This window comes from Uloborus diversus, chromosome 1 (genome assembly GCF_026930045.1).
Source record: "Uloborus diversus isolate 005 chromosome 1, Udiv.v.3.1, whole genome shotgun sequence".
NCBI classification, from domain to species: Eukaryota; Metazoa; Arthropoda; class Arachnida; order Araneae; family Uloboridae; genus Uloborus; species Uloborus diversus.
Genome location: NC_072731.1, coordinates 255314792 through 255330118, shown reverse-complemented (window position 1 = coordinate 255330118; position 15327 = coordinate 255314792). Strand labels below are relative to the sequence as shown.

General features: G+C 33.0%; 1 protein-coding gene across 1 annotated transcript in view; it reads left to right on the top strand.

Moving 5' to 3' along the window:
* The window catches only part of LOC129220224 (folylpolyglutamate synthase, mitochondrial-like), a 48777-nt gene extending 34105 nt beyond the window's left edge, over positions 1-14672 (top strand). The window contains exons 10-12 of the mRNA XM_054854592.1: positions 375-525; positions 10814-10953; positions 14264-14672. Of these exons, the coding sequence (XP_054710567.1) occupies positions 375-525; positions 10814-10953; positions 14264-14625 (653 nt within the window). The 3' untranslated portion in view covers positions 14626-14672. The remainder of the gene's footprint in view (positions 1-374; positions 526-10813; positions 10954-14263) is intronic.
* Positions 14673-15327: the final 655 nt, after the last annotated feature.

Below are 15327 nucleotides of genomic sequence, written 5' to 3'. Positions count from 1 at the left end.
AAAAAAATTGTTTTCTCAAAAACGGTCAGTGAGACAAAGCTCAAATTTCGGATTTACATTACATTTATGATAAGGAACAACATATGTGAAAATAAAAAAAATTAAAAATGTCAACAATCACAAATGCTTTAAACTGCCTGATTCTTACAGACAATGGCTCTTAAACATCATAAAAGTCTGAACTGTGTTTTTTTTCTTTTCTTTTTTTAAAATCCAAATCTGATGTTTCCAAAATGTTTAAATGTGTTTTGGAACCAAATGCAATGAAATTGTAAATGTGAATAAAATTTAATATTTGAATTATAATAAAAATTGTATAAAATTGTGTGAATGTTGTAAACAAAATGCCTAAATAATGTAAATATTGATTTTAGCATTAGTTTCCAGTACGTGGCCTGGAAGGTTTCAAGTACTGAAGAAACCTCGCATCACCTTTTACTTAGACGGTGCTCATACTCAACAAAGTATGAAATACTGTGCTAGATGGTTTAATGAAAGCAGTGAAACAGAGAAAACTAACCTCAGGTTTGTTTCCAAGTTAGTTTTGAATAGAGTATGAAAAATAGCTTTTTCATTATCATCATCATCGTCTCCTGCAAAGATAAGGCTAAAAGCTTGTTTCGGCTTTTAGATGAACCACCGTATTCTATGCCTAGCATGGGCGCCCATATGCAAAATTCTAAGGGGGGACTCAGGAATTTTCCCAATGGTTTAGCAGAACATTTTCCTCATGGAAACTGATTTCAGTACAGATTATAGAGATATCAAAATTTGACATTTTTAATAACTTATTCATTGATAGATAGAAAAGAAATTTTTTTACATCTTTGCAAGGAAAAAAGCACTAAAAGCAAAGAAGTTCTCATCCCAAAGGGGGGCTTGAGCCCCCCTTGCCCCCCTATATGGGCGCCCTTGATGCCTACCACGGTCTCACTTGCCTTTTGATTTGTAGTAAAAGCAGGGTTCGCCGATATATATATCATGATATGTATCCGAAATTTGTTTTGAAAATATCATGATATTTTGATATTTACGTTTTCAACTACGGTAATTTCAATATAAAAATTTTATTAATCATAGCAATATTGTTCATTTATTACAGACCCCGAAGAGTTCCTATTTTTCCTAGTTTTTCCTACTTTTTAGAGCTCTCTCCTTATTTTCCTACTTTTTCCTTTTTTTTCCTACTTTTTCTTTCTTTAGTATAGCACTTCTAATTGTGCATTGATTCTTAATTTTTACAATGCCGCACCGATAATTTTCTGCATGTTTTGATTTTGAAAAGTAAAAGGAACAAACGGATCCTTAGCTTTTCATTGAACGACTACAGTAATTTCTGGAAGGAACGTTTGTGTGTTTAAAAGTTAAATTTTCGTAAGTGACTTTTTTTGCCGTTCCGGCGTTTATGATCGACTTTTCTTTTTATCGCCCTGACTTCAGTCCTACTGTATTAACGAAACTAAAAAAAAAAAAAAAAATAGATACTGGCACATTCTGATGCAATCATATATTATTTACCCATCAATTAAAAGCTTTAAGTAAAGTAAACGGCCGACTGTTCAAAAAATGCGGGAAAAACCGAATTTCCTATTCGCCAATTTTTTGTATGATTACAAGTGAAATGGATCTCAATTTAAACAAAAAGGCAATGTAAAACCTTAAAAGGAACATAAGGAAGCAAAAAATGAAAAACTTGTACACTATACATATTTTATACAACATAAAAGCGACAGATAACAAAAATTCGCAAAAACTGACTACTTGAAAAATAATCGCGGAAACTTTTTTCGTACATAAGTATGATTATTGTTCACTCTAAATCGTAAACATGATTATAAAATTTATAAAATTTCATTTTCTTTCCTTGCAAAGAGTGTATTTGCAAAAAAAAAAAAAAAAATAAATAAAAATAAATAAACATAGCAAAACCTGGATGGGCAAAACGTTCCCGATTTTTGGAGAAAAATCGGAAATCAATTTAAATGCAATATTTTGTTTTTATTTCTTCATATTTTTAAAAGTTGGGGGATAGAGCTACTAACTAATATGTATTTTTTTTCTTTTTAATGGGTATTTTCTACTCTGATATATCATCAATATCGAGGAGTTGCACATCATTTTTATGTGCTGTGTTTATGGCAATGCGACATTTCTGAGCATTTGAAATTTTTTTGGCAGACTCTTACTCTTTTCGGGTGCGGCAATTATACCGATGCGGCGTATCTACTGTAAGTTATTTTACTTAGTGCGCCTGATCAAAGGGAGGGGGGAGAAAGAGATATATGCAGGCATTTGATGTCAGGTGCTCCCCCTTCACTCTCAATTTCGAGAACAATTTCCGACTGAATATTTTTGTTGTATGGTGAGGATTGAGATAAACTACATGCCTTCCCTTTTTTGCACAGAGAAACGTTAGTAACTGATCTTTGTCTTTGATAGAAATGTTATGTTTACCATGCATGGATGTTTCCTTTTATTTTCAAGACAAAAATTTTGGAACAAGAAGAAGGTAAAAATCATCAAACCATTAAAACAATATTCGTTTTTATTGCTTGATTAAAATTAGAACTGACTCATCACTTTGATCCCCTCTCCCCCCCCCCCCCGGAGGTGGCTAGCGAAGGATGTATAATGAATGCAAATTTTATCTGCAAACAACAAAAGCCGCACAAGCATTAATTTTCCAAAGCCAAGGAGGGGAGAAATTGACCCCCATAAATGACGTGCTTGAAACAAAAATGTATGTTGAATGCTAAAAATACATAACATAGTACAAACTATTTAGTTGACTTATTTCGTTATTTATTTAGTTTAATTATTTTATTATAAATTTTAAGTCCCATATTTAAGAACACATTTTATTTTAGTTCTGCATTTTCAGTCGTTTTCCTTTTTTTTGAGCAATCACGATTGCTTATTGCTTTCACTTGACTGTTTTTGGCGTCCTATCATTTTATTTTCCCACCGCCACCCTCCGCACCACCACCGTCGACCGGCTCCTCACGATGCTGCTCTATTAGCCCAGTCAATAAAGGTTTCGTGTCGCAACTAATTTAGGGAAAGCTAAATTTTTGCAGATTGTTAGTACATAAAGTATACACTAAAAAAGTACAAAGTCCCGACCCCCACCCCTCTTGCTTTCGCCCCCACCCCCTCCGAAACATTGCAAGAGCAGTACTATGATTATACGCTTTTCGTGTCACAACTAATTAGGTGAAAGCTGAATTTTGGCAGGATGTTAGTACATAAAGTACACACTAAAAAGCCACAAAGTCCCGACCCCCACCCCTCTTGCTTTCCCCCCACCCCCTTCGAAACATTGCAAGAGCAGTACTATGATTATACGCTTTTCGTGTCACAACTAATTAGGGGAAAGCTGAATTTTGGCAGGATGTTAGTACATAAAGTACACACTAAAAAGCCACAAAGTCCCGACCCCCCACCCCTCTTGCTTTCGTCCCCACCCCCTCCGAAACATTGCAAGAGCAGTACTATGATTATATGCTTTTCGTGTCGCAACTAATTAGGGGAAAGCTGAATTTTGGCAGGATGTTAGTACATAAAGTACACTTTAAAAAAATACAAAGTCCCGCCCCCCACCACTCTTTCTCCCCCCCACTCCCTCACCCCCTCCGAAATACTGCAAGAACAGTACTATGATTGCACGTTTTTCTTGTCGCAACTAAGAGAAAGCTGAATTTTGGCAGGATGTTAGTACGTAATGTATTCTTTAAAAAAGTACAACGCCCCAATCCCCACCCCTCTTGCTTTTTTCCCCAACCCCTCCAAAACATTGCAAGAGCAGTACTATGATTATGCGCTTTTCGTGTCGCTACTAATTTGGGAAAGCGGATGTTTTTCAAGATGTTAGAGCAAAAAGTATACACTAAAATAGGACAAAGTCCCGACCCGCACCCCCCCTTCTCCCCCACCCCCCTCCGAAACATTGCAAGAGCAGTACAATGATTATACGCTTTTCGTGTCCCAACTAAATAGGGGAAAGCCGATTTTTTTTTTCAAGATGTTGATATACTAAGTATACACTAAAAAAACACAAAGTCCTTACCCCTATTGCTTCATCCCCCCCCCCCGCTCCGTCCGAAATATTGCAATAGCAGTATTATGATTATACGCTTACAGCTCAAAAACTAATGATGATACCGGAGTATTCCTTTTTTTATTTCACTTCTTACAATATTATAAACCAGTGGTGCCTAACCTACGTCCCACCGGTCACATCCGACCCATGAAACTGATCAGTGTGAACCGTTGTTTTGCGAAATGTTACAACTCAAGGACTATGTAGCAACTGGTTTCTGAAAAACAGGTTGCATTCAAAAAAAAAAGGCATCAAGTTATTATAACTACAATTTTTCTTTTATGAGGGGTCATTTAACAGTTTGTTGGCTTGGTCTGAAATATTGTTATAATGCATTCCACTACAGTGTCCACACATAGACGTACAATTGAACCCAGTTTTACGACAGCTGCAGTTTGTAACACAATGTCTTACAGTTGCAAGATATTAGTAGGAGATTTTCACTTAGAGCAGAGAGGTAATTGTCATGATCTTAGGAATCAGTCTGTTGCTTGAAATATATTTCCAAACCCATTCTTCTGCTGGAAGTTTAAAACCTAACCAAGTTTGAATAAAAGTTTGTGAAAAGCAATTAATCACAAAAATGTGCCTTAAGTCCACTTTTGATTTATCAAAACTTCCACCAACTTCAGACGTCACTCGTCAATATCTTTTTAAGGTTTCCACCAGAGTCTTTAGGGTCAACACCAGATTCAAACTCGGTTAGATTTTAAACTTCCCCCAGAAGAGTGAGGATGGCATTATACTTCATGCAACAAACTGATTCCTAAGTTCATGAAGATTACCTCTGCTTCAAGTGAACTTCTCCAATTAGTATCTTGCAATTGAAAAGATTATGTGTTCCAAACTGCATCTGTCGTAAAGCTAGGTTCGATTGCACGTCTATGTGTGGACACTGTAGTGGAATGCACTGTAACAATATTTCGGACCAAACCAACGAAATATTAGAAGATGGCCCCTTATTACGTTGTTGATCCATTTCAAGAAAATGACTATTATCATATTATTATCTATAAATTTTGTTCAAACATTTCTTTCCAAGACGTAATGATAAAAAGCTATTAATTTGTTGAAGTTACTTTTTGGTTTTTGTTGTGAGATTTCCGCATATGATTAAGTTGGTAAAATGGTGAAACTGAGCTATCTACATAAAAATTGTATGTTTCATAATTTGTGTATAACAGTGGTCCCCAACAATGTTTTCAGAAACCAATTTCTAAATATTTGGCTAACAATTTGTAAATTTGTCATTAATTGTGCTCTTCGAGTTGTAACATTTCACAAAACAACGGGCAACACGGATCAGCTTCGCGGGCCGGATACGGCACCTGGGCCTTAGGTTTGGCACCACTGGTTTATAATATTGTTAGGAGTGAAATCAAAAAAGGAATACCCCGGTAACATCATAAATTTTCAAGCTGTACGCGTATAATCATAGTACTGAACTGATCAGTGAGCAATATTTCGGAAGGAGGGGGGGGGAGCAGCAAGAGGGGTTGGGATCGAGACTGTCTAGGTTTTAGTGTACACTTTATGTACTAACATCGTGCAAAAATCCAGCTTTCTCTTAATTAGCTGCGAAAAGAAAAGCGAATAATCATAGTACTGCTCTTGATGGTCTAAGTGTTTCAGAGAGGGGGGGGGACAGGAGGAGTAGGGGTCGGGACTTTGCGGTTTTTTAGTGTTTTCTTTATTTACTAACGTCCTGCCAAAATTCAGCTTTCCCCTAATTAGTTGCGACACAAAAAGCGTATAATCATAGTACTGCCAAAGGGTACTGCTATTGCAATGTTTCAGTGTTTCGGAGGGGGTGGGAGGAAAGCAAGAGGGGTGGGGGTCGGGACTTTGTGACTTTTTAGTGTATTCTTTATATACTAACATCCTGCCAGAATTCAGCTTTCCCCTAATTAGTTGCGACACGAAAAACGTATAATCATAGTACTGCTCTTGCAATGTTTCGGAGGGGGGTGGGGGAGAAAGCAAGAGGGGTGGGGGTCGGGACTTTGTATTTTTTTAGTGTATACTTTATTTGCTAACATCCTGCAAAAATTCAGCTTTCCCTAAATTAGTTGCGACAAAGCCTATTTTTTTACCTTAGCGAAAACCGTCTCCAGGTTGCATCCATGTCCTACACACACGCGCATACATACACAACTACACACATACATACACACACAAACACATACACACACATACCTACACACATATACACATACCCCCTACACACAAACACACATGCCTACACACATACACATACCCCCTACACACAAGCACACATACCCCCACACACAAACACACTCGTGATTGCGAAAAGTATAATTTGAATTCAAGGAGTCAAATTCAAATTATTATTTTTTTTTTTTTCAAATTCAAACATCTGCCTCTGTTTATGTAAGAATGCATGTCAGCTGCTGATTATTTTTAACTAAAACTAATTTAATATTTGCTTTGCCTTTGTATCATAGTTTTGATAACAGGAGCTGAAAGTGATGGTATTTTTAAATGATAAATGGATGCTCTCGAAGGAATGTTTTCGTTTTTGACAAAACAAATCTTTAACAAAAATGGTTTTATTGAACCAAAATAGGAGTTTTATTATTATTATTATTATTATTATTTTTGCGATTGCTATATTGCATTTTATTTTTTCACACTTAAAAATTTTATTACTCTATTGGTGAAAGGTGTTTCTTTGTTTAGATTTTATTTTCATATTTTTGTAATTAATATCTTTTTTTCCACCAGTTTTTTTTTTTTCATCCTTTTTTTAAGTGATTTTTTTCCTACTTTTCCTACTTTTTTAATTTTTAATTCCTTATTTCCTACTTTTTCCCCTCAAAAAACCACTTCGGGGTCTGTTATTATTAAAAATTACTAAAAAGTAGTTACTATATTTTTATGATGTATTAATGCATCATTAATATAACAAATTCGTATAATATTCCTTTTATGCTTGTATTTTATATTCATAAAATTATTAGTAATGTAACACTTTTAATTCATATTAAAAGTGCCTAATTAAATATTTAACATTGTTCAAAAAAAAAGAAAATGTGTTATGACTGTCTGTGCACCAACTAATGCATATTTTTTATTTCTGAAGCAGGGGCGGCTCGTCACTATGGGCAGGGTGGGCCACCCAAAAAAGTTGTAATCAATAAAATATATTATTAACAAAAATATCGTTTTGTGTTTCAGTTGAAAAAGGCAAAAAGTACGGCGAACAACAGATTTCAAACATCTAGTCCTCCCCGCATATCTCTAAACATAACTGGAAAGTTTTTAAATCCCATTAATTTTAGCGCTGTGCACAGCTTTAAGAGCTGCCAGCTCGCTTGAAACTGCCCCCGAAACTAAGAGCCACTCCTCTGCCCTTAGCCAATTGCAATGACTGAATCAGAAAGCGAAAAACGGCAGGTGATAACACCTGAAGGAATTCATTGCAACTCAAGGGTGGGCAAATTTCGCCAAGCCCGAATGAAATTGTAGCTGTCTAATACCAAGCAAGAGCAGTAGCGGTTTGGAGGGAAGAGTAGAGGTCAGCGGGGAAGAGTCTAGCAACATCGCTCAATAGAATAACATGTAAAAGGGCAGAGAATCAGCTGCTCCCTGCCCATGTGTCAGGGAAAACCTTTTTTCATACCATTCCGCTTCTGTTTTTTTTTTTTTTTTTTTTTTTTTTGTGTCTTAATTTTTTCCTCTTCAACAGCTATTACTATAGGCATGGAGATTGCCGGTTTCATGAGATTCCGTGCATTTGTTTTGCAACGCATACATAATTTTTTTCGTTATTTTTTTGTTTTTGGAGTTAGCAATGCTTATTCTCAAAATTTCTGTGCAAAGACTTTCTTTTCAAATAGTAGAGCAGCCCGGTGGTCTGACGCAGTGGCAAAAGAAAAAAAAAAAGACTGGTCCTCAGATTTTTTGGTCGTCCACGCTAAAAATAAAAAAGAAAAAAGAAAAGAAAGAAAACTCCATAATACCTAATGATAATATTATCCAATACTTAATCTTTTACGTCAGTTTTGAGATTAATTTTTATAATTTTCTGTGATTTCTCAGCAGTTTTTTTATTTTACTTTTATGTCCATTTTTTTTTACCATAGTTACTTCTTGTCTCAACATTTAAATATTTGTGTAACAGTTATTTAATAGAGTTTTATTTATATATTTACTTATTCTTTTATTATTTTTATTACTATGCAAAAAAGGAAGGGGGGGAACTAACTTCAGCCGTTCATATTTTTTTTCACTAGTTTTTAACGGTTTGCGAACATTTTTTTACAAGTTTAAAAAAAAAAACAGCATAGGTCCACGTGAATTTTTTTGAAAAGCTTGCAGGCTCATATGTCAAAAAAAGTCGAGAGACATTGTAGGAAATTACATTGCTGTTTCTCATCAGATCGCAGTTCTATTACCTTAGCTTTTTTTTCCTATCATATAGGTATAATTTTGCCATTAATTAAAATATTTAAGATCCTTTCATGCTAATGTGCCCATAACTAGTCGATTAAATATTTTGTTAAGGGTACATGTATAACCATAATTAATTTTTCAGCCACTCTTACTCAAAATTATTATTTAATAATGATGATAAAACATAAGTTAAATTTGAAAGTCGATAAGTAAAAAATGCAGCAATATAAATATTCTGTTTGTTTCTTTTATTTTATTTACTTATTTTTGTTGTTGTTTAGACGGACCTTTTAGACGCGATTTGTCAGTTATAAATGTTTTAATTTTAAGGTTGCTTGAATTATGAAGTCAAGATGCTTATACTATAATTAAAGTATTTTTTTAAATATTGTTGAATACTTTTTATGCCTGTCCTGAAAATAATTTAATTCACCTAGCAAGAACCGTTTTTTGCGGGGGGTGTTTTTAGTGGTAAGGAACGCAAATATTTTTCAATTTTGAAACCTTTTGTTTTCTTTTTTTTTCATTCTTACATGAAAGTGTTACCATCTAGAAGTAACCATAAACAATGACCCAGCTAAGTTCCAATTATTTTACTCATAAATAAAGAAATGCCTTGTTCACAGAAATAAATAAAAAAAGAAAAAAACTTTAATTTTTTAAAAATTGAGGTCAATTTAATATCAAAGTAGTAATTTTCTTAGTTGTGCAAATAATCAGCTGTTTTAATGATTAGTGGTAATATAATAGTAAGCTGTCTTAATTAAAAAACAGCTTAATTAGTAGTTTCAAATGTATGTTAAAAAAAATTTAGTAGATTTGAGGATATACTGGCAATTTATAATTTTGGTAGAATGCCTAGTACTGATGTATTTCCCCTCCATCAGTTATTTTTACCTCAGAAATAATGACATTGATAAGGTCTGTCACGGAGGTGGGGATCTTTCCATTAATATAGGCCTAATTGATACATTTTTCATGGGAAATTATTTTTACTTCGTTGCTACAATCTGCACATGTTAAGCATATGAAAACATGTTCACTTCTTTTTTTACATTAATGTACATCCCTGAAATTCAAGTTTACCGAGGTGTGAAGTCAGAATAACCATATCAAGTTTTTGAAGCAAAATCTATCTTTTTGTTTTTCGACAAAAATCTCACAACTTCAACTATGGCTAAAAATAAACGAGGGGACTCACTCCCTTGTGTCATGAAAAAAAAAATTTGGTGTCATTACTGCCACGTGTTAATGAGGAATGGCATTTTGTGTTTAGGTAACGGAGGTGAGAATTTATTGTGTGACATGACCCCTTGTCCTACTAAAACGAACTAAAACACAATATTAAAAAATTAAATATACTTAAACAATTAGTATTTGAGACACTTGTGAATGGAACAATAAATAAATAAGTATATACTTTTAATTAAACAAGTTATTAAGCAACAAAAACAGTCACACTAGGTGTGTGACATGCCACGGAGGTGAGAATTCACATGTTGTGAACAAAAATTTTTCTAAAATAAAAAATATTATTAAAAAATTGTTGGCAGGTTTAAATCGATATATTTTTGATGAAATTAAAAATTATTGTTAAATGAATTGTTCCCGAAAGTTTTTACTGTAAAAGCCATGTAATAGAAAAGTTACACTTTTTGAAGAATGACTCATAAACATAACTGCGGGCCCACCCACTAAAATAAGGCACGAACCGCCACTGTTCTGAAGCATAACTGTGTAAAAGTAGCTAACAGAAGAAAAATGAGTAAAACTTAATGCTAAATGAACTCCATCATTAAAATTGATGAATTAAAATTGATCTAAAATGAAATATTAGATATAAATAATGAAAGAAACCTTAATTTTAGATCTACATTTTGTAATAATAATGTAAGAAAATAGTGATTTGATGTTGCATTTACTAATTTGAAGATTTAGTTTGTGCTGATTGAAAATACTGGATAGATATCAAAATATCGAATATATATCAAAATAGCCAATATATGTCAAAATATCGGATATTTTGCGATGTTTTTGAAAATATCACAATATTTTCGAACCCTGAGTAAAAGACAGCTCTAGGAAATCCCCCTCATTTTGTGTGACAGATATGATCTTTGTAATCAATGCAGAGGTGGCAAATCTGCGCCAAAATGCGCCTATATATAAAATTTATAATACTGCCTTTTGAGTTCATTTTTGAAACATTTTTTTAAAAAATCTATTGATATTTTCGCCATTTGGCCAATATGCGTTCAAAGTTCAGGTGCATAAAATTTAAATTTACGTACATTTTAGATCCTCTGTGAAGGTTCTCCTCTTCAATTGTACCGGCGAAAGAAAAGCTGAAAGTTTATTGGACCCCTTGGCTGATATCAATTTTGATGCTGTTGTGTTTACTCCAAATCGAATCAGTGTTACAAAAGACTCAACTTCAGGTAAATTGCTTTCTTATCCTTTTATATGTTTGCAGAATTTTATGTGAATCATCGAGTTTAGAAACAGATTGCTTTTAAAGCCAACTAAATGCTAAATTTTTAATAGTTCGAAGAGATAGTCAAATTTTAGTGCATGAAACTATTTTTATAATTAGACCAGAAATAAGAATGGCAGCCCTTGTGCAAACATTTTTTCTCGGTTAAATGGTTCTCGCCCGCTCAAAAAAAAAGAAAAAAAGATACTGTGAAACTTCTCTGGAGCAACCACTCTCCGTTTCTGAAAGAAGTGGTCGTTAATGGAGGTTGGTCGGTCTTGGAGATCATTTTCGAACATGCAAATATAGCACCATAGTTGTTATTTACCTTCTTTCTGCAGTGTATTAACCAAGAACATTATCATAAGAATGTACGTAAATAAAGAAACTTTTTTTTTTTAATTTTAAATGTAAAACATACTTTTTATATGATTTTTCTATTTAAAAACTAATAGCTTTAAAATTCGCCTGCTTCAGATTCTTTGTTTTTCCTAAAACAACTTTAGTTTCTAGTTTAGTTTTCCGCTGCCAAAATAAATTAATAATATGTCCCTATTATTAGTGCAAGATAAGATGATCTATTTCTGTTAGAGTTTGTTGTACTGACAGTTTTTTTTACAACTAATTTCCTTTCTGATTTTCTTTTTTTGTATAAGTTCAAGACTTCTGCACGTTTCTTGAGCGCTCTGATGAAGTACAGGATGGCGACAGATCAGGGAAATCAGGGAGTTCAGGGAAAAGTCAGGGAAATATCAGGGAATTTTGAAAAAATAACAAAAAATCAGGGAAAATTGATTTTATGACGAAAAAAATTTTTTTTTGCTTTACAAAATTAAGTACATTAATTCCCTACGCATTTTCCGCCAATTATCTGTTCAAAAAAAAAAAAAAAGTAAAATAAATGAGGTGCGATTATACACTGCCGCATATTTGTGCATCTTTTTTACAAAACATCAAAGTATTGAATCTTACTTATCAACCACAGGATGAACTTCCTAAGATTGCTCCTGTGTCTGTTAGGTTATTTATTTTACCTAGCTTGAAATTTCCTTATATGCTTTCAATGCTATGTAATATAAACAACCATGCAGGCAAAGAGGAAGCCTTCATTAATACCTTAACTCCTTTGCCTTTATTCCATTGTCTCGAAGTAATTAGCCTACTGTAATCACGATTTCAAGAAGAAATCTTTGGTTTTTGAATTAAGACCTTAAAAGCTTAAAAGTTATTACTTCTTCGCATTTTTAATTTAATTGCTAGAATTGAACTTTCAATAAAAAAAACTTTTTTTTTGCCGTTATACTATTTGTTGTCACCGCAAATTATAAAGGTTTTCTTTTCTTCAGACTTATGGGATTCTTTAATTTTATAACCAAGTTGTATTCTTCTTTTATATATTTTGAAATTAAATAATTGATTTTTTTTCTTGCATTTCAAAGTTGTTTGTTACAAAAGCAATCTAAGATTTTTTTTCGTTACATACTGAAATCATTTGAAATAAAGTTAACTTGTGTACTTAAGTAAATATCTTTATTTTTTAATAGTTAAAATGCTGTATTCATTCATTAAAACCTATGTTCTTGATTAGAGAAAAGCTCCCTATGAAAGGATGTCAAATGGTTTCATCTGTTTTGCATAAATAGGTCAATTAGTTATATAAGAATAACGACATTACTTCTATTCTTTCACTATTGCTTGTTATTCTAGCAACAATTATTCTACTGTTTGAAAACTTACTTCAAAATGATTTCAATTACTTTTTAGTTCTATCATAAGTACACATATGTTTTTAAGAGTGATCTTAATAGTTTCTTAAAATTCTTGTGCTAAGTGGTTTCTGGAAGTAAGTTTTTTTTTTTAAATTTTCTTTTATCTTTCCATGTAGAAAAATTTAATATACTGTTTTGTAGGGATTTTTTTCCCAAAAAAATTAACTTGATATGTTTTTTAAAAACCATTTCATTAAAAAAGTAGCATCTTTTTAAAATATCTTTAGTTTAACAACTTTACACAACTTAAAACGTTTAAAATGCTGCATTTTATACAAACATAGAATGGATTTCAAGCAGAGCAAAGAAAGAAAACATTATCATTAGTAACGTAAATCAGGGAAATTTGGTGAACCAAATCAGGGAAAAGTCAGGGAACTTTTTTTCACAGTTCCTGTCGCCATCCTGAAGTAGGAATGCTCCCTTCTAACCCCCCCCCCTCCCATAAGCAACCAAGACATTCCAAGAAACAACCTTTTAACAAAGTTCTATTCTTATCAACCTCCCTCAATGTAAGGTGAACACTTGACTTGCCTTGAGATTTGCATGTGCCACCTTAGCTTCCCTAGGGTCCGAAAAACAACGCGCTCCTTTTTATGACTTCAACGAGGTTCCAAGCAGAGAGAGAGCAAGAAAGGAACACATTTGGACCCACTGGAGAACAGATTTTAATCCCTTATTCTGGTTTCTTTCCACCTTTGTTAATATGAGAAAACTGTTCTGTGTACATATGAACTTTATTTCCTGTAGCTTTTCTTCTGTTGTCTCTCTCTTTTTGAGTTTTCTCTAACAAAAATTCCTGTATATTTGAATGCTGAGGTTTACGATTTGCCGGTCCTTGTGAGAGGTTTCAATGGTGTTTCCCAGAGGTATTTTAACATTAGTCATATACGGGGAAAATTCAGTGCCTCAGAAAAGTGATCGTTAATGGAGGTGGTCGCTCATAGAAGTTTCACTGTATTTTAAATACAGTCCACTTTCTGTTTAACGACGCTCTATTTAATGACTTTCTCTGTTTAAAGACGACTTTTCATGGTCCCAGACTCTCCACTGTAGCTTTGGAAAAATTCTGTTTAAGAACACATTCTACTTAAGGACGATTTTTTGTGGTTCCTTGAAAGTCATTGAATAGAGAATCGACTGTTTTGGTAAGCATTTAAAGCAGTGAAATAATAATTCTTACCAATCCTTTGTTTTTATTACTATTGAAGTTTTTTCTTTCTTAAGCACATAAATGATGAGTTGAAATCAGTATAATGCTATTTATGTATTTAAAAAATAAATGTATACTTACTTTTATTTTGGTATGATCACTCTTTTGTAAAATTGAAGGTGTAGACAAAATCTTTTCCACATGCTCAACTTCAAGATCTGATATGATGATGTTTTATCCATCTTATAAGCAAAACAGGAGACATCAAACACTTTATTTTACTTGTTTTTAAATTTGCTTTTATTCAGTAAGTTAATTTGCATTAACAACTGTTATATGTTTTCTTTTCCTAGATCAAAGTAATTTCACAGTTGATCCAGAAAAAGAAATAGATCAATGTGTTACAAATCGTGAGATATGGTGCCATTTGATGCGGAGCTTATATGAAAATAAGTTGAACATTGCATCCTATTCTACATCAGTTTCCAATTCAGAAGCCCAAGCAAGATTACAGTGTGATAACAGTGTGTTGTTCTCTTGCCTGAAGAATGCCGTCGATTGGTTGTTTTCTTCAACCAATGAGTATGATCCGTACTTTTCAGATCCAACAGGCTCATTGACAGAGTTGCTTAAAAATGCTGATCATATACAAATCCTAATTACGGGAAGCTTACATTTGGTGGGGAATGTATTGGGGTTAATAGAGAAAAAATGAATATCAGACATTGGGGCCATATACAAATGATGTCACACTTTGACCGAGATGGGGTTCTTAAATTTGTGACAGTTTGTAACAACCTTTCCCTCTTCCTTAACAAAAAGTACGACTTCTTGTGTTTTTTTAACAATAATATGTTTATTGTGACATAAGGATCAAATACGTTTTTAAAAAATGTGACATTATTTATGGACATCCCCATATGTTTTTAATTTCTGAACATTTTAAAGTATTTTCATGCTGTGAAAGTTTGTTCTTATGTTTTATGATCATGGAATTTTTGCCTTTTCAGTGATTCTAATAAGGACCAATATATTTATTTTCATATGAGGATGGATCATTTTCGAGACAATGTTCTAATTTTTAGAGTTACAAATCATGTACAAATCAGTCTCATTTAAAAGTCATATCCAACATTTTTTAATTTTTTTAAATCAATTTTAGTAATTACTGCCAATTAAGTATTATTTTAATTGATTCTCCATTTCACTGTGCATAACTTCAATTATAAAGAAAAGTTACAATAACAGAACAAACATAAAATGAAACAAATGATTCCAAAGCTTGTTGTTTTTACAATTTCAAAGATTTTTTACTTCCTTTTACAAAAAAGGAAGTATTGTATTCACAAAAAAAATTTTCACTCAAAAATCGGCCTTAATTTCCATTTTTCTCACCCCCTAATAAATGTTGAGTTTT